The following is a 26,550-nucleotide window of genomic DNA, read 5'->3' on the forward strand; positions in this document are numbered from 1 at the left end:
CGGAACTGTATCGAACGCCTTCCGGAAGTCAAGAAAAATAGCATCTACCTGGGAGCCTGTATCTAATATTTTCTGGGTCTCATGAACAAATAAAGCGAGTTGGGTCTCACACGATCGCTGTTTCCGGAATCCATGTTGATTCCTACATAGTAGATTCTGGGTTTCCAAAAACGACATGATACTCGAGCAAAAAACATGTTCTAAAATTCTACAACAGATCGACATCAGAGATATAGGTCTATAGTTTTGCGCATCTGCTCGATGACCCATCTTGAAGATTGGGACTACCTGTGCTCTTTTCCAATCATTTGGAACTTTCTGTTCCTCTAGAGACTTGCGGTACACGGCTGTTAGAAGGGGGGCAAGTTCTTTCGCGTACTCTGTGTAGAATCGAATTGGTATCCCGTCAGGTCCAGTGGACTTTCCTCTGTTGAGTGATTCCAGTTGCTTTTCTATTCCTTGGACACTTATTTCGATGTCAGCCATTTTTTTCATTTGTGCGAGGATTTAGAGAAGGAACTGCAGTGTGGTCTTCCTCGGTGAAACAGCTTTGGAAAAAGGTGTTTAGTATTTCAGCTTTACGCGTGTCATCCTCTGTTTCAATGCCATCATCATCCCGGAGTGTCTGGATATGCTGTTTCGAGCCACTTACTGATTTAACGTAAGACCAGAACTTCCTAGGATTTTCTGTCAAGTCGGTACATAGAATTTTACTTTCGAATTCACTGAAAGCTTCACGCATAGCCCTCCTTACGCTAACTTTGAAATCGTTTAGCTTCTGTTTGTCTGAGAGGTTTTGGCTGCGTTTAAACTTGGAGTGAAGCTCTCTTTGCTTTCGCAGTAGTTTCGTAACTTTGTTGTTGTACCACGGTGGGTTTTTCCTGTCCCTCACAGTTTTACTCAGCACGTACCTGTCTAAAACGCATTTTACGATTGCCTTGAACTTTTTCCATAAACACTCAACATTGTCAGTGTCGGAACAGAAATTTTCGTTTTGATCTGTTAGGTAGTCTGAAATCTGCCTTCTATTACTCTTGCTAAACAGATAACATATTAATAAAAATTACTTTAAAATGTGTGTATATTTAAAGCTTTTTGTGCTGAAAGCAAGTGTAAACACATATTTCATGCATGAGAAGCATATATTTCTGTTACCGTCTGTTGTTATTATCGTAGGCACTTTCCTTGACACTTACAACTTTTTATAAAAGACTAATGATTCACCCAATAACACACGAATACTTTTGTAAATTTCATTACTTTTGCTTCAAAAGTGAAAGTGTTGAAGATTCTTGCCATTTGTGGCTCAGATTTAGCAACAATTGTGGAACCGGTTTCTTCTGTGTTGGGAAACAGTTTTAATGCTTTTGACAATTTATTATAATGTCTTTGTGGTTTTCCCTCAAACTACAGCTGTGGTTGCATAAGTGGTACATTAAAGCAGCTATTATATTCCATACATGTTTCCTACATTCCACATTCACTAATTTAGCTGAAAGTGTAGCGAATAAAATTCTTGCTTTGTTGGGTACATGGAAGACATCTTTCTGCAAAAGGTTACGTCTTTTGGCGTTTACTACCAATTTGTTTGTTGTTATTAAAGAAAAACAACACTGTTCAGTAAATGTCTGTACATTACATGAGAATAGTAAATAAACTGTCCTGTAATGCACCTCCCAGAGTCCTTAGGAAACTAAATAATGACAAATGTGCTGTTAGTTGTCATCAATTTTTATGGCACTGCAAAAACTCCCTATTGTAAAAACTGTGTTACAAATCATTATACACACTAGAATTTACGCTCATTCGATATTATATTCAGAAGTGTCACTTTCTGGCCACTTAGGGTGCTGCTACCACTGTGGGTAATAAAAACGGGATGGAGTGTCACAACTGTTATGTTAGGTAGTGGTAACAAATCAGTGGCTTTCTATAGGGGATACAGATTAAGTGCTTATTTTTCATGGAGCTCTTTGGCTCTGTGTAGAGCATGGGTGTGACCAAGTATGTGAGAAACAGTATTCCATTTGAATCCTCCAACATATCGAAGCACTGTTCTGAAGGAGTCACTGAATGTCGTGCAGGAGCATCTGAATTTAGTGAAACTAAACTTCATAATTGTAGTTGCCTATAGGTGCCCTAGCTCTGGTTTCAGGACATTTCTGTTCATGCTACAGTAATATCTTGGTCCACTCAATAGAAAGTACCAAAAATTAGTTGTATGTGCTGACTTTAATATTAGAAGATCTCCTAAATTCTCATCATTGTATTTTTTCTAACCAAAGTGTAAGTGAACGGTAGCACAACTATAGACTACTTATTGTTGATTCTTTATTATTAAAGGTCTTTTGTTAGTAAAAAGGTAAATGCCCTTTTGAATTTGTGCTAGTGGCAACACACATTTTTTTAAGCCTCATTAAAGAACAAGTGTGGTAGGATGTCTATAGTGCTGATAACAGACAATAAATATAATGCTGTATCCAACATATTTCTCTTGCTCTTTGAAAGTTGCTTTGGTACCAGGACTAACAGGCAATCTAGGTGGCTGATTAGTGGCATAAGGAAATCATGTAGAACAAAGTGGAATTACGAGGGCTATCTAGAAAGTAATAGACATATCAATATAAAAAAATGCAGAAAAACCAAATTTTATTACATACATTTGAAAGGCACACTTTTAAGCTATTTTTCTACATAATCACCATTCAAATTGAGGTACTAATCACACCGTGGCACAAAGTTTTAAGTACTGTCTCTGTAGAAATCTGCTGCCTGCAATTGCAACCATTGGTTTATACTGGCACGCAGTTCAGTGTCATTATTAAAGTGTTGTGTAGTGAGCCATGTTTCCATTGGTGGGAGGGGGTGATAATCGCTCAGGCCCAGATCCGCGATGTATAGTGGATAATTGAACATATCCCACCTAAAACCCCTTAGTAGCTCTTGCGTATGATTGGCTGTGTGTAAAGGTGCGTTGCCTTGAAATAACACAATTTTTGCACTAAGTTTTCTCTAATACTTGTTTTGTATCTTTTAGGAAATCAACAAGACTCACTCTCTTAGAGTCCCAAACCACAATAGCTATGATTTTTCTTGCTGATAGCATTTGCAAACACTACCTTTGTTTCTTGGTAGAATTTGTGTGTCACCATTCCACTGACTGCCTTTTTCTTTCACAACTGACATATTTCACCCAAATCTCTTCCTCAGTTACAATATGATCGACAACTTTGTTACCACTTTTCTCATAATCTTTGAGGAAGGTCAGTGTTGCAGCCACACTCTGTTTTTCGTGGTTTTCAGATTTTGGAAACCTACCTAGCCCAAATTTGTTGTAACCAAGCTTCTCTGCCAAAATTTAATGCACTAATCTCTGTGAAATTTGGGAGAAATGTTGTGAAAATTCCATAATTGTGGAATGATGATTTTCACTACTTTTGTCATTGATTTTCATTAGCAGGTCGTTATTAACAAAGCTAGGCCTACCACTGTGGTCCTCACTGTGAACCATGGTACAGTAATTTTTAAAATCAATGCACGATTGCCTCACTCAGCTTTCACTCACTATTTCTTTTCCATACACATCACACATATCATGACAAATTTTAACTGATATGCAATTTTGTCCAAAAAAAGCTAATCAAAGAATGCACCTTACATGTGGCTGGCTTTTCTATTGCAGCGCACATTTTAACATGTCACAGAAAGCAAAGAAGCAGTGACACAGGCCACACACTACCACCGCTGGATGCGTACTGGTGTAGGAACATTAAAGCACCAAGATGGCAGCTGTAGCCCTGCCCACAGCTGCAACAGACCACAAGTTTCCAACTTTCTGGATAGTTCTTGTGTATCAAAACATTACAAACAACCACAACAGAGCTGTAGTTGCCTTTTACAATCAGTGCTGCAAGGTGCTTAAAATGTTAGTAGGAAGGCAAAAAGCACGTGGTATGTGGTATTAAAACAATATGATCATTTGTGAAGGAGATGTCTGGCCCCAGTAGCATGCCATGGAGGATATAAAGTCAGTAGTAGTAACTTTTTCTGTTACTTGTAAGTCAGATATATTTACAGTATTATCACCTTCTGAATATAGCAGATGAGTTAAAAACTTAGTTTCTACAGGAAATCACATAAATATCTTAGACAATGGCTTTCCCACATCAGTATCCAAAATACATTTCTGTGATACTGAAAAGGGGGAGATGGAGTTGATAATTAAATCATTGAAGACTAAAGATTCTCATGGATATGTATACTAAAGTACTGTGCTGTAAATGTTAGCCCAATACTTAGTCACATTTGTAATTTTTCTTTTAGGGCTGGTCAGTTTCACAAACGATTAAAGCACTCAGTAGTGAAATCGTTCATAAAAAAGGAGAAAGGGATAACAAAGACAATTTTAGACCTACTTCTAAGCTACTGGCATCTGCTAAATTTATTGAAAAGTTCTTTGATTTAAATAAGGCATTTGATTGTGTTGATTACAAAGTATTACAACAGAAGTGTACTGTTATGGAATAAAGAAGAGTAGCTCACAACTGGTTCCTCTCATACTTTTAGAACAGACAGCAAACAGTCACTCTCCACAGTAATGAGAATGACCATGACATGGAGTCTCATTGGGGCATGGCTAAGTGGGTGATGCCTGATGGGTCAGTGCTGAGACCACTACTGTTTCTATTTTTTGTTTAGTTTGGGCCTGCAGCATGAAACACATTGTAATATGACATTTTAAATTGAATCTTACAAGTTAGCTGCTAATGCTTTTATTATATTTCAGACAATAGGCCTATTTTCATGAAACTGCCATTGTCAAGTATATAAGTGAATATTACAATTTGTAAATTTAATTTACTTTTGCAACATTTGTATGTGGAGTTAATTGACTTATGTCTAGCTGACTGATACATTCATCAGTACTCAGGAATATACAAAATTACGTGTGACAGCTGTAACAAATTTTACATTGGACAAACAGGGCAAAATTTTAAAATCAGATGTTGACACCATACTACACATAGCGACAGCAATCAGTTGAGTCTCTTCACGCATTTAAAAAACCAAAATCATAAAGTCAACAGAATCGAAACTGCAGTTCAAATATTTAAAATAATAACAAATTGACTTGCTGGAAAATATTGGAAGAATTGAAAATTTATATAAACATTAAAACTTATCTCCATGACATATTAAATGAATAGAGTGACTTCAAACATATATATTGCTAGAAAATTTTACTGACATTCTGAAGTATGACAATGGAAAAAAATATACAACCAAAGAATACACAAACACCTAAATTATCTGTAACTCAAACTATATTCCTGACTAAGCTACAACCATTTTGTAAACATACAGCATTGTCAAAAACTGTCAGCTACATTCAAATTACTACATAACTTTATTTTATTGACAAATAGATTCATCAATGATGGAACATGTATGTCTTTCCCAGCTAGACGTTAGTATACTTGTACAATTAACTTGACATACATATATTGCAAAAGTAAATGAAATTTACAAACTGTAATATTCACAAGTGTACTTGGCAATGGTAATTCCACTGAAATAGGCCTATTGTATCAAATATAATGAACCTATTAGCAGCTAACTTGGAAGATTCAACCCAAAATGTCATACTACTGTGTGTGTCTACACAGAATCAACATATGATTAGTGAGTCTGAACAGTCCAAATTCCAAGGTGTTCAAATACATGATAAGCAGTCAGGGAAAATGCATGTTCAACATCTTGTTCAAAAACTGAATGCTGCTATACTCACCATTAGAACAGCATCTGCAAGAAGTGACAGTCTAGCATGAAAATAGTGTACTTTGCTGTTTTTCTTACACTTACGCCATATGGATTATATTTTTGGGTAACTCATCCCATTCACAAAGCATATTTTTAGCTCAGAAACAGACAGTTTGAATAAAATGTTGTGTAAGTTCATGAACCCCTTATCGACCCATGTTCAGAACTTCGTGTGTGTGTGTGTGTGTGTGTGTGTGTGTGTGTGTGTGTCCACATGTATATAAAACAGGTTTCATTAATGTGCATTTTAGTGTCAGGAATCGGGCACACTTGAAAGGTACATAGCACAGATGACTGACAATGAGCCCAGAACTAATGTACGGTGCAGAGTCCTACTTGAAATCTCATCACACTCATGACAGGCTTTACTCTTGAATCTGTTTCATACATAAAGCAGAGTGTATATGTGTATGTCCAGGATCTCCTCCCAAACCTTGGGATCGATTTCAACCAAATTAGTCACAAAAACAGCAGGCCTCATAAGTATCAGCATCATGCAGTTTACAACCTCCTAGCTACAATATGAGCATAGATTCAGACAAAAACATGTTTTTTCCAGCCCCTGGCATAAAGTTTACCCTGCACAACAGGCACACTGTGTGAGAACCTGCCAAATGAACCTGCTTTGCAGGGCAGCCTGCATGTCAGGAGGCAAGACAACCTGCTTTGCTGGCAGGCAGTTCGTCAGGGGCAAATAAATGATTTTCAAACCCCCAAGGCCCTGATGTGTAGCCTGCTCTGCATGACAAACATGTTATAAGAGTAATATCAGCCTGCTTTACTTAACTGTATTGCAGGGGCTACACGTGCTAATGAGCATGTCTGGGGACAGGTTGAGATAGATATAGGAGGGGATGGAGAGAGAGAGAGAGAGAGAGAGAGAGAGAGAGAGAGGGAGAGAGAGAGAAAGGGGGGGAGAAGGAGGGGAGATGCATGAGGCAGGTGGAAGGTGTAGAGGTGGGTAATGGGCAGATGGAAAAGACAGAGAGGAGGAAGAGACAGAAAGAGAGAGAGAGGGGAAGGAGGATGTGGTCAGAGGGAGGATGAGGAAGATATTTTCAGATGGACAGTGAAGGAGAAACCAAAGAGGGGTTGGCAGGAATGTAGAGAGAGAGAGGGGAGGAAACTTACAGAGAGAGGGGAGGAAACTTACAGAGAGAGAGGGAGGAGGAGATGAAGAGACGGAGATAGACAGATAGATGTGTCTGGATGATGCGGACAGACAGAGGGAGGGAAAGGTGGAGGTGTGTTAAATATATGTTTAGAATGCACATGCAGGTGAAACTGTAGGGAAAAGGCTGGTGATGTAATAATTGACTCAATTTCACCTTTGTTTGTTTCTTGTAGCTACATGTGATGTAGCTGTCTCAGAACACCAGCAATCCAGAGTTCTGTATATTTACCTGTGCCCATAAAGTTTTCATTGAACTTGTAGATTATTTACAAGAAGTGATTATTAAATATTTTACACAGCTCTGGTGGTGCACTTACAGTTTCATTTGCATACAAGAGACACATAATATGTTGAGCACCCACATTATGCCCTGAAACCTCTTTCAAAATTGACAATATAACTTTAATTATTTTCTCAGAGCAATTTATTCTCTGGGCATAATGCATTGTTGTAGCCTGCCTGATGACATTCCCCAGCACTTTGCAGTATACTCTACAGGCAAATTCTGTTACTGGGTTCTTACTGTCCTTCATATTATTACAGTGCTCCCATTTCTCCTATATGATTTTCTAATGCTATTAGTTATCCAAATCAGTTGCTTATTAATACTGCATGTCTGCAATTCTCTTATGTGAAAGAGTTATGAAAGAACGTGATTAAGATTTGAAGAAATGTAATATTTATCATTCAAATTGTCTGTACTGAAGACTTCTTGCCAAGTTCCCCCTTTGAGATTGGTTTTGAATATCAGCATTGCAAGTGGACTCATTACTCAAAATGTTTTGTTCACTACTTTGAGATATGACTCTTCCTTGATTTCATTTAGTATTACTACTGTGGATCATGTGACAGGGCATAATTAATTTTTCTCAGCCCTTCCATAAGAGACTATCTATGAAGATGCTGTCTATGATTGCACTGCTGTTTCCTTGAACTCTGGTTGGAAATTACGCTGTCTATACCAGGTTACAAGATTTAATTAAGTCCATTACATTCGTTTCTCTAGGGAATCAGCCAGCGAGTTTATATTGAAATCACACACAAAATCAGTTCCATGTCTTTCTTAAGGACTGAGCCTAGCGCAGCATCAAGCCTGGAAAGGAAAATCCTGTAGCCTGAATTGGGTTATCTGTAACGGTCTATGATGATAAGTTCTTTACTTGAAAATTCAAACTATCCTGCAAAGCCTTGCAATATTTGGTCTTACAATGTTTTGATATGTTAACTCTGTTAAATGAAACATTAAACTTGACATAAATGACCACTCAGCCCTTCTGTAATGAACTCCTAGCATACAAATCGGATAAGGTGTACCCCACCAAAGGAAACCTCAGTATTTCTTCACTGCTTAAATGATGCTTGAGATATGAATAATGTCACAGTGTCAAGATCTATTTGCAATTTGTCTACTTTATTCTTAATTCCCCCTATATTTTGATGAAATAAGCTTACTGTGCCTTCTGACACATTCATCAGAGTAACTATGAGCATTAAAGGAACTTTCCTCAAGCAAGCATACTGAAGTTTGTTTCTTGTTGATTTAAGGTTTTATATAGCCGCTATAGCTCTCTCTTTGTAGCTGAAGCTGAATCAGAGCACTTCATGAGATCTTTCACCTGAAGTAACATTTGACGAATGCACCTTCTGCTTTTAATCCAGTCGCCATAGTTGACTCACTTCTACTCATATCATGAGAAAGCACATCCACTACTTTCCTTTTACAAACATATATTTCCTAGAATGGGTGTACAGAACATTAGTGTCACTTGTGAATTTGAGCAGGACATAATTTTGCATACAATATATGCCTTGAAGGCTCAACATGACAATCAAGATTATAATATATTTCATTTGTCACAAAACCAACTTGTCTTTTGTTTTCATCCTTGGAGAGTGTGTTTGCTCTTTGATGGTCAGCCACCACCAAACTACAGGTGGAGGATTTATTTGTCACCATATCTTGCTGTTTTCTCATATTCCACACCTTCCATTTAATGTCTGCATATACAAAAACAAACACCCGTGCACAATATATGTTCCACAATGTACTCTCTACTTAGTATTATTCTGTCAGGATCACCTTTCCTTGTATTACACAAGGAGAGCGAAATATCATTTGCTTAAATGGCATGTAACACTTCAGTATCTCCCACCTGACCTTATCCTAAAAATGTCTAGCCATTCTACACATTATCACCAAAACCGGCCAGTGGGGCATAGCAAGTGGCAGATCATGAATCTACAAGAATATGAACTGTCCAAACACAAAACATCTGCTGTCTAATTGGGCACAGATGGTCTCAAAGTATTGCCAAATGAAATGATGCAATGCAGGTGCTTGGAAAGCCCAAGAACATTGTTGTAGTTCTGTTTTAGTTGGTTGTAGATTGATTTTCTTATTTGAGCTCTGTGTTCATTTGGGCAATACACGGCTTTATAACTCAGACACAATGTATCTGATGTCATAAAAATAATCAAATTTGCATATCAGGTCAATATTAACTCTTCAAGCTGGTAGTTTTCATGCTCACGCCTAGCCAACTGGTGGTAGTCTATTGAGGCGGCTGACACAGGAATGCAGCATCTATCTTCTATACATGAATGTAGCATCAATCTTTTATCTTCTATCTAACTTCTACCTTCTACACATAGATAAATTAAAAGTCCCTAGCTGCGGTCTCTGTCTATATTTTCAGTTGTGCCTCCTGATAAGCTTCCTGGCTTGCATTGCCTAAGTTGTTTAAGTTACATGAAACTGACGATACAGTCACCAAACATTGTTCTTTGAATTTTAATCATGTCTCTATGTCACTACATTAGACAAGTCATTGGGCTGTAGATATTTAGTGCTACCCAAGAGAAGCTGACACACATTACTAGTTTTACATAAAATACTCTAGTGCAGAAATTATTTGTAGAAAATTAATGAAATTTTGCAAAAATTGTTAATAGACATTTAAACTATACATTGTCACTTAAAATGAACTTTCACTGTGGTCTACTTTGAAGCAGTCTTTGAAATAAAGTCCTGAACCACAGTATCTTCTTCGTGTTTGCACCTATCTAATTATGATACACAATTTGGAATTTACATGTGCATATTTCTTTGACTTTTCAGTCACCTGATAAACAATAAATGCATTGCTCACTAAAATATATAGCAGCTTCCTAAATATTTTTATGTATCACTTTAACTTTTTTTTCATGATGACAATTAGTAGTTCCTAATTTTTCCATCTCACTTACTTCCCAACAATAATCTTAATTGTGTGTCAGCACTAATATCTCTACATTTAAATGACGAAGTAATGCTGTGAGACTGAAACTGGGGTGAGTACACAGTGCAGACACACAATGCCTGTAAGCACATAATTGGACTCCCACTTGAAAGGTTGACTTGAAAAAAGTTCAGCAAATGACTTCACTTATTTATTACTATGGAAGATAATTTGAAACCTTTAGACAGCTATAAGAAGAAGAAAAAGCAGGAATGTTCCCAATGTAGGAAAATGACAGGTAAAAATGCAGTTGAGAGAAAAGTACCGATAACTGTACAGTGCTTTTCGAGACACTGCAAAAGTCCCTATAGCGTGGCAATCAAATAAACTAAAAAACAAATGTGAGGCCAAGAAAACTCATTGTTTCTTTAAAACTAATTGCTGTGTCGCTTTTGTTGAGTTGAAAATTAAAAACAGAATGACAATGGTTGGAACACAGGTTTCTCAGTTGAAAAATTAAAACATTTCTTCCCGGAAATTTCTCCAACTTTCTAATTTTTGACTGTGATTGATGAGTTTTATGGGTTAAGGTTGCAAGGCTGGAGGAGAAACAAAAGACAGAGAACTCATCTACACAGAATGAACACTGAAGATGACTTCTTATCGTTGACATTATACACACATCAAAAATAGTTTTGCATCACCCTGGTTTCCAGAACTCCTGAAGATCGACATTGACTGTGGATATTGTATCACAGACACAGTCCCTTTGACTGTTCAGATATGTCACTAAAACTGCCCAAAGATGTAAACAACCATGCATGAGCAGCGCTTGTTAGATGGAGGGGGTCCGTCAGCCAATCAGTTCCAGTCATTCCACCAGGAAGGAGGTACATGGCTCATGCTGTCTGTAGTTCAACCATGCCTAGATGGTCAATACCGTGGTTTGATTGCATCCACATTGTTGCTTTGTGCCAGTAATGGCTCTCAACAAGGGAAGTGTCCAGATGTCTCGGAGTGAACCAAAGCAATGTTGTGTCGAACATGGAGGAGATACAGAGAGACAGGAACTGTCGATGACATGCCTCGCTCAAGCCGCCCAAGGACTACTACTGCAGTGGATGACCGCTACCTGCGGATTATGGCTTGGAGGAACCCTGACAGCAACACCATCATGTTGAATAATGTTTATCGTGCAGCCACAGGACTTCGTGTTACCACTCAAACTGTGCGCAACAGGCTGCATGATACTCAATTTCACTCTCGATGTCCATGGCGAGGTCCATCTCTGCAATCACACCACCATGCAGCACGGTACAGATGGGCCCAACAACATGCTGAATGGACTGCTCAGGATTGGCATCACGTTCTCTTCACCGATAAGTGTCACATATGTCATCAACCAGACAATAGTCAGAGATGTGTTTGGAGGCAACCTGGCCAGGCTGAACAAGTTAGACACACTGTCCAATGAGTGCAGCAAGGGAGAGGTTCCCTGATCTTTTGGGTTGTCATTATGTGGGGCAAACGTACATCGCTGGTGGCTATGGAAGGCATTGTAACAGCTGTACAATACATGAATGCCATCCTCCAACCAATAGTGCAATTAAATCGGCAGCATATTGGTGAGGCATTTTTCTTCATGGATGACAATTTGCGCCCCCATCGTGCACATCTTGTGAATGACTTCCTTCAGGATAACAACATCACTCGACTAGAGTGGCCAGCATGTTCTCCAGATACGAACCCTACCAAACATGCCTGGTATAGATTGAAAAGGGCTGTTTATGGACGAAGTGACCCACCAATCACTCTGAGGGATCTATGCCAAATCACCGAGGAGTGGGACAATCTAGACCAACAGTGCCTTGATGAACTTGCGGATAGTATGCCACGACGAATACAGGTATGCATCAATGCGAGACGATGTGCTGCTGGTTATTAGAGGTACCGGTGTGTACAGCAATGTGTGGTTTTCATGAGTAATAAAAAGGGCGGAAATGGTGTTTATGTTTATCTCTATTCCAATTCTCTGTAGAGATTCCAGAACTCTCGAAACCGAGGTGGTGTAAAACCTTTTCTTAATGTGTGTATTACTACTAGTTACAGCAAGGTGACTGTCTCTTGTTCTAAGTGTACAAAGAGGACACACTAACTTGATATTTAATTTAGCTTGTGGACAGGAATGACCATGGGAAAATGTCCTTAGAAGCTCCATTCATGGAGCTGTCCAAGGATATAAATTCAGGGCTTCATCATTAGATGATGCCTGCACAGGCCTTCCAATAGGACCATGTTATCAAAGGTGAAGCAAAACCTCTTGAACCCACACCAAAAGCGACTGTAGAGCTGTCTGCATTCCAAGGTCCAGTGGTCAGTCTCCCACTCCAAGGTCTCTCATACAGCAAGTGAGGGTCAGAATACAATAATAACTTGGGCATACACAGTCCTCCCCAGATTTCAGAAGAGTGATTAAAACAGCTTTGCAATAACTATTTGGTCTTGTAATGTCTTTCCCAGGTTTCAAGAAAGGGATTAAAATAATTTTCTCCCATGGACTGGATAACTGTTCTATCAAACAGATAAAATTAAAGGAAACTACTTTACTCCTCTATCTGAGATGCCACAACATGTTGCGATCTACCATCTCATCATCAGGTAATGTATAGCATGCCACACAAGGCAGAATTTAGCTCTCGCATGAGAAAGTGGCAGGTCTACACTTCATCACTGGTGAAACTGCAGTCCCAACCATCACCCTCAGTGTATATACTTTGTGATGTTAGAAACCTGGAACATGACTGTCAGCATTGGTAAATCTAGATAAATGTTTTTCCATCATCTGTGCCCTGTCTTTTGGGTTGGTCTGGAGATTTCTGTTCTGCATTATAGCAGCAAAAAGGCACTTATTACCTTTCCCCCCTCCAAACGATCTCCAATACAAGTACACTCTTAGTTGAATAATTCATAGAGTTCAAGGATTGTTGCAATCATCTCTTCTTAAATTTTCAATTAATTTAACCAGATTTTTGCCCCCTTTACCTGAAAAGCTGTGGGGCTCTGTTGTTGGCTGGCTCCTGAACCTGTAAAGAGCTGCCTGCCTCCTCCTCCTCCTTGTGGAACTGTATTTGTTGCTCCACCAAGCAGTATTTCACATTGGCCTGAAGACTGTGCTATGGAGGTTTCATTGGCATGGTGTAACATGTTTGTAGTATGATCCACTCATTCCTTGAGCCTGTTGTGCTGTTCCATTCACAGTAAGTTGACAGCAGAGCATCCAGTTTGCCTGGTTGGGCACCCAATATGGTAGCTTTCTTTTAGACATTTCTCTGTCTGGCCAATGAATTCAGACTGAGAGGGTGTCAACAATGTGCACGTCGCTGGTCACTTCCCATTGGGCAATGTGTGTGAGGGTGGAGCACACTGAGATATCATTAGCAGTGGACAATCCTCTCGCAGTGTTGAAGTACTATTCAATATGAATGCATTTGGCAACATTAACAGGCTGGCTCTCTACTGCTCTACTGATCAAGCAGGTAGTTGCTGAAGTTCACAGTTCACAGCGTGAATTGAATGCCCTACATAGGAGGACTAGTTGAGGGTACTGAATAACGGGTTTAGTGAGAACCTCTTTCTCTCAAACTTCATGTGGGGGCATTGAGAGGGAAACTATGGTTCTTCTATGATACACATGAACCGAAGCAGTGAAGACTTGTAAACTGGAGGTGATAGCAAGAAGTGAGGAGCTGTAAGCACTGTTTAATCCTCCTTTTGCTCTCTCCATACTAAGCCCATTCTATTTGTGATGCCTGTAAACACATAGCACAGGGCCATCATAAAGTTTCAAGTCTGTATCTTGGAGATATATAGACATTGGTCTTAGATGTATTAGAAGTTTTAGCTCTTACACACGTGTCCTGAACCCAATGATATTCTACTGAACTTGGGGAGCCATCATAGTGTTAAGGTTTCCCTCTCTCTCTGTTGTTTGGTAGATGAACGGAGTTGGCAAAAAGGAGGAGAGGGTTACTGGAGGAACTAACTGGTTCCCTCAAACATATGTCGACATCCTTATCACTAAATAAATGCTCATCATCAGACGTGTCACACAATATCTAAGTCACATGGCCTGTTGTTGTTCATCTTTTTCTTGGATTTTGGGGATGCAGATAAAGCTGTTTTACTGGAATCATTTTTTCTTCAATTTATCTGCCTGGTATGAGGGTGCTTTGTTCTTCTCAACATTATGTTTTACTGCTATTATTGTGACAGTTGAAGGCATACGTCCTTGTTTAGTCAGTAGTGAAACTCACAACTTTTTTTCAGGTGGAGTTTGTTATGCTTTCATCAGCTGTCGCTGTCTGGATGGTGATTTTAATCTCTGATAACAGTACTTCATAGATGAGGTGAATTAATTCATAAAAGTAAATATGTAGATTACCTTATGCCTTTTTGCCTCAGATTACAAGAAACACTGGGTGATCTTGATCTCCCATTATCATTCTCCCTCTTTGAAGACAAGTATTCTCTGCTTCACACAGGATGTACATAGAAACAAATCAAACACTTGGGTGGAGTCATACTTCATAGGTAGCTAAATACCATTTGCCTCATGCTATGTACATCTACATGACAATGCTGCAATTCACACTTACAGTTAAGAGCCTAGGAGAGAGTTCACTGAACCACTTTCACACTTTCTCTACCGTTCCTACTCTCAAAGAGTGCACGAGAAATGCAAACACTTAAATCTTTCATGCAAGCTCCAATTTCTCTTATTTTATTATGATGATCACTTCTCACTTATAGGTGAGCATCAACAAAATATTTTTTTCATTTTGAGGAGAAGATCTGTGTTTGAAATTTACCAAAATGATTTGCAATGGAAAACAGATTTGTTTTAATGACCGCAGTTCTAACTTGCATATCATATCTGTGATAATATCTCAAATATTTCATGATAATACAAAACAAGCTGCCATTCTTGGAACTCTTCTGATACCCTCCATCAATCCTATATGTTAAGGATCCCACACCACATAGCAATAACCCAGCATAGGACAGACAAGCATAGTGCAGGCAGTCTCTTCAGTCATCTGACCTTTGCATCCCAACATGATAAACCTTGGTATTTACAACACTCCCTTTAAGCACATGAAACTGCTATAATATTCTCAGGTAATTTAGGTACATTAAATGTCAGAATAAATGCTGCATCTTCTCAGCATTTTCTCTTTTTATAGTATTTCAACTTCAGTCACACCTTAATCTTCCCACTGTTGTTGTAGTTCTTTGGGCTTTAGTTGCGTTTTGTCCCTGCAGCTGATCACACTTTTTATTATAATTTACATATGTATGCACCTCATGATAATGAGTGGTTTTTTCTTTCTTTTTTTCCCCCCAGAAAAGCAATCTATCTTATTGGGAAACTTTCAATCTCATGGTCTAGGCAACAAACGTAGCATTCTTGCTGGAAGAATGTATACTGACAACAAGGAATAATAAAAGTTACATATTATAGGTCTTGTAGAAATGACCTACAGCTTGAGATATTGGCAATGGCTGAGCTCCAAAGAACACTTGCTGTACAGTAGGATCTCAGAAGATTAATCAATGCTATAAATGGGACATGTTTTAACTCAAGGATTCCTTTCAAACTATCTGTATTCATGTTACTGAGGCTTCAAAGCTTATTAAACGAACTGTCATCCACAGGTTAAGCAATCATTAAAAATAAACAAAATAAAGAGACAATATAAACATATCTGGATCAAAAGAGACAACTCACTGAAAATCAGAAGTGTTGAGTTGTCCATTCACACACAAACAAAAGAAAGGAAACTTGCTAGCTTTCACAAGTTATCCTTTGATGAGCTAGAGTAAAAAACACACACACGTGCATGCGCACATGCTCATACACACCCCCCTACCCCTACATGGTGCCAGATGGACTAACAGTGCAAATGCTTTGTTTTCGAGCAGGTCGACTGATGGTGGTGGGGGTAGTGTTAGATGGGGTAGGAAGAGGGAAAAGGACTGGTGGTGAATGGCTAGCGGCTTGGAGGGAGGCAGTCAATTTGCTGGCTAGGAGTGTGGGAGGTAATGCACAACTGTACGGGCCAGCGGAGAGCAACATTCACTGAAGGCAGTGTGGAGACATGAAATGGGTGGGGGGTAACAGTACAGAGAAAAGGGGAAACTGATGGGTGGAGGGTGTGGGGACAGTGGATTACCTGAAACTGAGACCAGGACGATTATAGGAGTGGAGGATGTTTTGGATGGATAACTCCCATCTAAAAAGTTCAGAGAAGCTGGTGGTGGAGGAAAGGATCCATATGGCCCAGGTTATGAAGCAATGCCATTGAAATTGAACATGTTATGCTCAGCTGCATGTTGTGCCACTTTGTTCTTGGCAACAGTTTGGTGGTGGCCGTTCATCCTGGTGGACAACTGGTTGGTAGTTATACCAACACAAAAGGCTGTGCAGTGCTTGCAGCAGAACTGGTGTATGTTAATGCTGCTTTCACAGGAGGCCCGGCCTCTGATGGGGCAGGATTAGCCTGTGACGGGACTGCAGCAGGAGGTGCTGGGCAGGTGGATTGGGCAGACCTTGTACCTCAGTCTGCTGTACAGAAATGACCCCTGTGGCAAGGGGTCAGGAGTGGGAGTCGCATAAGGATGGACTAGGCTATTGTGTAGGTTAGAAGGACAATGGAACACCACTTTAGGAGTTGTGGGAAGGATCTTGGGTAGCATAGCCCTCATTTCAGGGCAGGATGAGATATAATCAAAGCACACGCAAATGATATGGTTCAGTTGTTTCAGTCCAGGATCATACTGGGTGACATACAGCCTTGCCACTTGTGGACGATATATCTTTAGTGATGAGAAATCCCTTGCCTAGTATGCTGAAGGCCTCACGAAGGTCAAAACTAGTCTATGAACAGATCTCCCATATCATATCCTCACACATCCCCAATCTTCCCACCACCTACAAAGAAGCACTACACTCATCACCCAATATCACCCTGGACTGGAATAACTGAATCATATTCTTTGCCAGGACTTTCATTCTCTCTCATTCTGCTCTGAAATGAGGGTCATCCTCCCAAGATCCTCCCCACACCTCCTAAAGTGATATTCCATTGCCAACCCAACCTACAAAACATTATAGTCCATCCCTATGCCACTCCTACCCTGAATCCCTAGCCACAGGAATTGTGTCCTTGTGGCAGACAAAGTGCAATATCTGCCCAATCCACCCATCCAGCACCTCCTACTCCAGCCCTGTCACAGGCTAATACTACCCCACCAAGGCCGCACCACCTGTGAAACTAGCAGTCATATACCAACTCTGCTGCAAACACGTCGAAGTCTGCTGTGTTGGTATGACTACCAACCAGCCATCCACCAGACTGTTGCCACGTACAAAGTTATCACACAATGACACAACATGTATCTGAGTAAAACATGCTCAATTTCAGTGGCTGCTTCACAACCCAGGCTATGTGGATCTTTTCTCCCACCACCACCTTCTCTGACCCATGCAGATATAAATTATACTTATAACACACCCTCCATTCCCATACTCATCCTGGACTAAACCTCAGGTAACCCACTATCCCCCCACCCACCATTCATCAGCTTCCCCTTTCTCTGTTCTGTCACCCCCTCCCAATTCATGTCCCCACACTGCCTTCAGTGAGCACCGCTCCCCACCACCTCCTACAATCATTTATTATGTGCCTAGCCCTTATACCTGTAACTCCTCCCTACTGAATTCATAGCTGGCAAATTGACTGCTTTCCTCCAGGCTGCCAGCCAACCACCCCAGTCCCATTTCATGTGTGTGTACCATATATTACTCCATCTTGTCAAAGGATTACTCTGAAAGCTAGCAAGTTTTCTTGCTTTTTTGCATGTGTACTCAATGCTTCTAGTTCTCGGTGAGCAGTCTCCTTTAATTCAAAATTATTTACATTCTACAAGAACTTTCCACAGCAAAGAAAGTATTTCCCATTATTATTTGTGCAAAGACAGTCTCGCATTCTGCCCTTATACTTGATCTACCTCGTTATTCAGTTTATCTGAAAAATAATAACTGAAACATTCTTTAAGACAGAGTGATTGTGATTTTACAAATCTATACATATTAATCACAGATTAGTTTAGCTTTGAAACATCAAAAGTAATTAGACATACCGAGTACTGAGTAAACCAGCAGCTTCATCTGCATGCTCATCATTTGGCAGGGTGCAGCACTTGGGAAGAGATGAAGGAGAAGACAGTCGAAAACCCACATTAGGCCATGAGTCTGACTGACCGCTGTCGGATCTGTGGGATGTGGAACATCAGGGGTGCATTCAGTTAGCTCACACACAGAATTTATTAAAAAAGCAATGAAGCCAACAATAAGTTAGTTTCAAATAAAAAACAATATGTTAAAGCTCATTTATGGTTTTGTGTAAAATAAAAGGAGGAAACACCTACAATATAATACATACAAGGTCTGTTCACAAAATTTTGGAACATTCGTAATTTTGTGCCAATGGTGTGTTGGAGTGAAATATGGTTGACATCCCTGCACACGCCTGTGTTTAAAGTGTAACTGCCGGAAGATTCATTGTCACATGTCTTATTTATTGTTCAGTGCTGTATTGAGCAAAACATTGTGTCACACAGTTCGTAAATTTTGAGATGGCAGAGTTAGAGGAGCAATATGTCTGCATTAAATTTTGTTGGAAACTCAAGAAAACTTTTATGGAGAAACACCAAATGATGCAGGAAGCCTATGGTGATGAGTGCTTAAGCCTTATTCACTGTTATGAATGGTTGACATGGTTTAAAAATGACCAGACAGAAGTTACATATGACTCTCATTCAGATCACCATTCAACGTCTACTGCCAATGCTTAAGTGAGGAACGTCACTGAAATTGTGCATGACAATCGAAGACTGACTGTCCAAGTGATTGCAGAAGAACATAACATTTCAGTTGGATAATGTCATGAAATTCTGACACAGCATCTTGGAATGCATCATGTTGTTGCTATGTTCGTCCCACGTCTCATGATTCAAGACCAGAAAGACCTTCACCTCACAATCATTGAAGAGCTTTTGGATCATGTAATTGAGAATGAGATGTTCCTTAGGAGAACATAACTGATGATGAGAATGTGGGTCTACAGTTATCATATTGAGACCAAGGTTCGGTCTTCACAGTGGGTCAGGAAAAGTTCTCCAAGACCAAAAAAAGCTCATCAGATCAGGTCAAATGTCAAAGCCATGCTGATACTTGTCTTTGATTCTGAAGGATTAGTTCATTATGAACTCATGGCACAGGGTCAAACTGTTAAGCGATGGTACTATCGGGATGTGTTGCAACACTTGCAAGTAAATGTGAGAAGGAAATAGCCTGAAAGATGGCGAGATAATTCAAAGCTCCTGCATCACAGTGACATACTTGCACATTCATTTCTGTTGGTGCAAGACTATTGCACAAAAAGCGATATCACTGTACTGCCTCATCCTTCATACTCTCCAGACCTGGCCCCCACAGACTTTTTTTTGTTTTTTTGTTTCCACAGCAGAAAATCATGTTGCAAGGTCGAAGACTTGCAACAATAGGCAAGATACAAGAATATTCGCAGACAGCATTTTGTGCAATCCAGTACGAGGCATACAAAGACTGCTCCTGGAAGTGAAACAGCATTGGGAATGGTGTATCAATTGTGGCGGAGATTATTTTGAAGGAGACTTTGCACAATAAGTAAAAGGTAAGTGTAGAAAAATTTTGTGGACAATGTTCCAGAATTTTTTGAACATACTTCGTACTCCTGAAGAACCTGGTTATGACTCACAACTAGGATAAAGAGTGAACTCTAAATAATACAAAGACATTTAAGAACCCATGGTAAATACTTTCTGCTCAAAAACTGTGATGATGACAAACTATTGATTGTCGTTTTCTGTACCTCCATAATTAAGTTCATACTGAGTGTCTTGAATTGCATGTTTATGTATTTAGCACACTCAATGTTATCAGCATCTGTTATTTACAATATATGGTCTGAAGATATTTGAAGTGAAGAGGAGAAGGAAAATAAAGCGGAGGAGTACTTGAAATTTTTTATTGGAATGAGAAGATATGATTGTCTGAGTGGAGCAATACTGGGAGAAATACAAAAAAGGAACAACACCGGAGTTAACAGTAAATGAATATCAAATGAAGTAATGAAGGTCTAAAGAAAGAAACACAATAAAAATGTAGAGTAAAGAATGTGTTGTGCAATCATAACAAATTGTGAAATGGAGGGCACAAAATAAGGGAAGAAAAAAGTTTGCAAGTGGGACAAGCTAATCACAAAAAAGGGAGGGGGGGACAAGCTAATCACAAAAAAAGAGTGTGAGAATGAGAGAAGGGTGGAGTAGCACGAAGAGAAGAAGAGAGTTGTTAACAGAAAGATTCAAGTCAAATGGTCTGTAGTGGAAGGGGGAGAGATATAGATGAGGTTTCTCTCAGGAAAGGGGATGTTGGTACTGAGAGAGTTGGGGAAAAAAAGGAATCCTATGATCTGGTTGAAAAATTTAAAAGCAAGCAGATTATGTAAATCCAAAGAGGTATTAGAAAGTTAAATTCTTACTCTCTAAATTCTGGTACTCAGAAGGCTTCAAAAATCTGACCCAACAGCCCTCTTTGTAGGTCTTTACATTAGTTCTGATTATTTATTTATCGTTCAAATTTGAACTTTCAGGTCTAATTATTTTCCATTCTTCTAAAATGTTCTCTCTCTCTTCTCTTAATTCATCTTGGTTACAATCCCAGACTGATGAGCTATACTGAAGAATCACTCAAACAAATATTTCATAAGTTACTTCATTCATGAATGAACTACATTTCCTTAAGATTCTCCAAAATAATCAGTCTGTCATCTGCTTTTCCTGTAATTTCTTTTGTGTAATCATTCCACTTTCAACTGTTGTAAGTTTTACAGTAGTTATTTTTTAACGATAATGTAATCAAATATTAATTGCTCTCTCTGTTTTTTATGAGTAATATGTTACATTTATTTACATTCTTTGGAAACTATCAATCTTTGCACCAGTCATTGATCCTTTGCAAGTCTTCTTGCATTTCATTACAGTCTTCTGAAATTGTAACCTACCTACAGAGAAAAATCATCATCTGCTTATGGCCTTACTGTTAATCCAGTGGTATTCACTAGGGCATTTCTACATACTGTATACAGTAACAACCCATAACACTCCCTTGGGGTCCACCCAAAATTACATTTGTTGATTCTGTTCTGTTAAGAATGACATGAGTTCTGTCTGCAAGGAAGTCCTGAACACAGTCACAAATCAGGACTGATACTCAGCCAGTTCATATTATGTTCATTAAACAACAGTGGGGAACTGTGTTGAATGCCTTGGGGAAGTTCTATTACATAATCTCTGTAAAATCTCAAAGGTATCTCATCTAGTCCAGAAGCCTTTCCACTGCTGAGTAATTTCTGTTGATTTTCTATTTGTGATTGCTTCTCAATATCTACCACTTCAGGGCACAACATACAAATATTATTCATCTCATCATACTTCAATTCTTTGCATAGAAACACACAAGCAATAACTCTTTCTGCACTCTATCTGTGAATGAAATGGGGAGAAATCTTAATATGCAGCAAAATAATAAGAACTATTTTCTGTACAATTTATAGACCAGAAATGTAAATGCAGAATGCTAGAATTTCTAAAATTTATATTTTTAAAGAAGTACTTTTTGCTGTTGATGGCTTGCTCTGTTAACAACTATTATAAAACAACTATTATAAAACTATTATAAAAACAAATCTGTAATGGCAAATCATGAAAAAGTTGGCACATGAACAAAATATTTACTACTTCATCACTGAATAATGTCTTCCATAGATTTAAAAATGAGTTAAGTCTTATGACATAAATTAGTGAGACTAAATTACAGACTTATCCAGATACTGTCAGCTCCATGATATTGTTTTCACAAGACATGTTGTCTTTTCATACATAGGCAGTCACAGATGAAAAAAATTAGCCTTTACACTTCTAGGTCACTATAAATTCAGGAAGATGTAGATGGAATGAAGTCAGCTTTACACTGTCATATGCAGATCACTCGAGAATGGGACATTAGGAAGTTTCTTCAATTATATAAACTCCTGCCAAAACAGTGGATGAAGGAAGGTTACATTAGACAGAATTACAGCAGATGAAACAAGATGAGGTCTGGGAAAAAAGAAAGGGTGGGAGAGGAGAGGAGGTGCAGTAAGATGGCAAGATGTGAATAGGGAAGAGTAGTGGGACAGAAAAGGAGGAGAAGGGTTAAGAAGGACATATCAGTGTATCCAACGACCCAGAGTAACTAATGATGATGAGTGATTAATGTTTCCAGACCACACAGGCAATGTTAACTGTGGAATCAATGCAATGGCACAGAATGATCTTAAGTACAGTAGAATTCCATGGCAGTAATAAGACATATTATGTGAAGTAAGGATGGAGGATTATACAAAGGTGGTGGTTAAAAAAATCCCATGAATTATATGCCCAACACTGTTACATTTGTTGTATATGAAAATACTGGAAACCCTGATAAGAAACAGAATACCAAAATTTTATAAAAAGGAATAATCTCTCAAATTACGCTCAGATTTAGAAAGAGATCTTCTAATACAATAATAGTGCATTTTTTTATCCATTAATTCAGATATTATACGTCAGACTACAGAGCCAAATGTTCAGCATTCTCTACTTGGCCACCCTGTTCTGTCACATACTGTTTCATCTTCGAAAGCAAGACTGTAGGGAAGAAAACAAGGGCATGACTAAAAAAACCTATTTAAAAAATATGATCAGTGAGATGGGAGCTCTTCAAACATGGAGATGAAGAGGACTGCTGAAGAGAGGAAGCTGTGACTGCAGAGACAATTCTTAGCCATTTGAATGAAGACTGCTTCTTGTAACTCTGGCAATTATTTGTTAATGTCAAAAATTTCAAACTGCACTGTAACTTGGAGACCATGTTAAAACTTTAGGTTGCCCTACAACTTCCTGGTTATGCCAGTTGAAAGGTCGGAGGAAGGCAGGTATTGAATGCTGAACATTTTGCTTTTTGACCTGTAGTCTGACACTCCCACTGGAGCACACCTACAAAAGCCCTCTGAAACCAACCTCCCACTCGAGGACAGCTTCACTTATGAATGAAGAAAAATCTGTGGTATATTCCATAACATTTCAATGGTACTAGACTAAGTATGGTACAATGATGTAATACGTTGCTATGTAATCATAAAACCATTACAAGAAAAATGTGAACAGTGTACACAAGTAAAGCATAAAATGGTCAGTGCTATAGCTAAAAAAGTAGGGCATACACCTGGGATCAGTGGTGGAACTTCTTATTTTCATTCTATACGTAAATTACATGTTGTCAGCTTTAGGTGAAAATACAATGATGTATTGAGATGACACTACTATCAATAGAAGACTGGAATAAATAGTTTCTTTAAGTAATGGAGAGACTACTATGGTATTTTAGTGAGAATAACCAGTCAGTAGGTGCACAGAGGGCAACTTACGTACATATAGCCAAACAGTATAATACAACAAAATGACACGCCTTACCAGTAGAAATTAATTATTAATGGAGGTAAATAGTTACAAATATGTGGGTGTCTCAGTTAATTAGCAAATAATGTGGGAGAACCCCTTAAATGCAATCTATCTTAAAAATTCCAAAACATTTAATTCTGAAAAACATCAAGAAGATTATATACACAGTTACAAGTATACAGTGACCTAATCTAGCTACTTACTACACTGCTTGGAAATGCAAGCAAATGGTATATTTGTGCATAAGGCTAACAAAGCCAATGAAAAAGTTTTGCTGTGTTGTAAGTTTATCCATGATTAAATCATGCAAACATGAATTCCAAAAATTTGTTAAGCAACTTTTGCCTCTGCTGGTATGCTTGATACAGTTATGAACTAAAAAATATTTTAAACTGAAACATACAATTACAACTTATGAAACTGGTATGAAACTGCTGCAATTAACTGAATAACATTATGCATATGCTGAATATATTTGATACAACAAAAGATTTAAGAAACAGAAATTCCAGGATGGAAGAAATAAATAAAAATGAGGCTAAATAATGCGTGGAGCACAGACACATGTAACAGCCCAGAGACTTTACTTGTCAATGCTTTTAATCTATTTTAAGCACACTCTCACCACACACAACCCTGTCATCGTGTAGCTGTGGGTAGGTAGAATTGGGTGTTTGTGTGGCTGTGTGTGGGAAGTGAGTACTTAAATGAAAGAAAAGTGGTAGCTTGAAGATTAGTACAGTTTGTGTATTGTTATTTTTGTTTATGTGGCACATATCCATCAGCTACAGATGAGTGGCTGTCATTATATAAAACCCATAGAAACAGAAAAGTTCTAGGAAAATTTGGAGAATATAATGGCCAAGGTTCCAAAAGATGATACAAAAGTTCTACTCGGCGATTTTAATGCCCAAATTGGTAGAGAGAAAATCCACCAAAAAACCGTAGGCAAATATCCTGCACATAAATTTACCAATAAAAATGGTACAAGGCTCGTCGAACTATGTAAGCAGAATAACCTGAAGATAATGTCAACATCTCTAAGAAAATGTCCAAGAAAACAAAAGACATGGAGATCTCCTACACAACAAATTGGCGAGTTTCAAATAGATCATGTGGCGATTTCATACCCAGTACAAAAAGAAATTTACGACGTCCAAGTACGCAGAGGAGCAAACATTGATTCAGACCATTACCTAACTAGAATTAAAATCAAGTTTACAGCACGAAGAAGTCATCAGAAGAAAACAGAAATACAGAAATATGACACCAAGAAGATTAAAGAATCTAAAGTAAAAGAAGAATGGGAGAAGGAAAAGGCAAACACATGGGAAGAATTTCATTCTAAAATCACGCGAATAGCTAAGGAAACTATTCCCTTGAAAAAGATATTCAAACACCCTTGGTGGGATTCAGACTGTGAAAATGCATTGGAAAGGAGAAAAAAGGCATTTCAAGAATATAACAGTAAAAAATCACAAGAAAGTCTACATTTATTTAACGAGGTTAGAAAACAGGTTTCAAAATCTATTAGGCAAGCAAAAAGGAAGTACACAAAGGCACAACTGGATGCCGTAGAAGAAAATTTCCAAAACTACAATACAAGAGACTTCTACAGAACTTTCGCAGATAAAATACGAGGATATATCCCTCAAAATATATGTTTCAGAAAACCAGATGGTAAATTAGCCCTAACAAACCAGGAAAACTGTCAAGTATTGGCTCAATATTTTTCTAACCTACTAAATTGCCCAGAACCTAGTTTAAGGTTTCCCAAAGAAATCAGTGCCAACGCTCAACCGGATTCATTACCACCAACACAGGAAGAAATCAAATGTCACATTAAAAACTTAAAAAATAATAGAACATCTGGCGAAGATGGCATTGTTGCAGAGCTATTAAAAAACCTAGGACCAAAGACGTTGCAAGAGCTCACAAAAATAATAACAAAAATATGGGAAACAGAAAAATTACCAGAGGATTGGAAATGTGCCCTTATTCACCCGTTACATAAAAAAGGAGACAAAACAAATGTCAATAACTACAGGGGAATCTCACTTTTACAAGTCACCTACAAAATTCTCTCAACATGCCAGCTGAAAAGAACACAAGAGCAGCTGGAACGCCAAATTGGTGATTATCAAGCAGGCTTCCGCCCCGGTCGCTCATGCATAGAACAAATATTTAATTTAAAGACAATATTAAAACACAAAGCAATTAGAAATGCCCCCATAATTTGTACATTTGTAGATTTTAAGAAAGCCTCTGACTCAATTGACCGGCAATCTTTGTTTAACATTTTAGAGGAACTTGGACTTCACTCCAAAACACTAAGGCTTATCAAAGAATCACTGACAGACACTGTATCTAAAGTTAAATTCAGGGGAGAAATCTCTGAACCCTTTCTCATAAAAACTGGAGTACGTCAAGGTGACGGGCTATCTCCACTTCTGTTTAATATAGTCCTGGATAAAGTCATTAAGGAATGGGAAAAAGAATTAAAAAATCAGTCCTACTGGAAACCAATCCATCTTGGTAGAACCAAAGACAACGTGGAGATATCTTGTTTAGCATTCGCGGACGACTTGGCCATACTTGCAGATGATGAAGAAATCGCAACCAAACAAATAGAGATCCTTAAGGAATGCGCGGATAAAGTAGGTTTATAAATTTCGTTTCAAAAGACAGAAT

The 26,550-nt window shown here is 38.5% G+C and overlaps 1 protein-coding gene across 13 annotated transcripts in view; it reads right to left on the reverse strand.

Annotated features, from left to right (window-relative positions):
• The window catches only part of LOC126457957 (transmembrane protein 94), a 504,907-nt gene that overhangs the window by 115,309 nt on the left and 363,048 nt on the right, over positions 1-26,550 (reverse strand). For 12 of the 13 annotated variants that reach the window (XM_050094697.1, XM_050094693.1, XM_050094699.1 and 9 more), the window contains exon 17: positions 18,415-18,546. The exons of the other annotated variant lie outside the window; for it this stretch is intronic. In XM_050094697.1, the coding sequence (XP_049950654.1) occupies positions 18,415-18,546 (132 nt within the window). The remainder of the gene's footprint in view (positions 1-18,414; positions 18,547-26,550) is intronic. 13 annotated transcript variants of the gene reach the window in all.

Source organism: Schistocerca serialis, chromosome 2, assembly GCF_023864345.2.
Source record: "Schistocerca serialis cubense isolate TAMUIC-IGC-003099 chromosome 2, iqSchSeri2.2, whole genome shotgun sequence".
NCBI lineage: Eukaryota > Metazoa > Arthropoda > Insecta > Orthoptera > Acrididae > Schistocerca > Schistocerca serialis.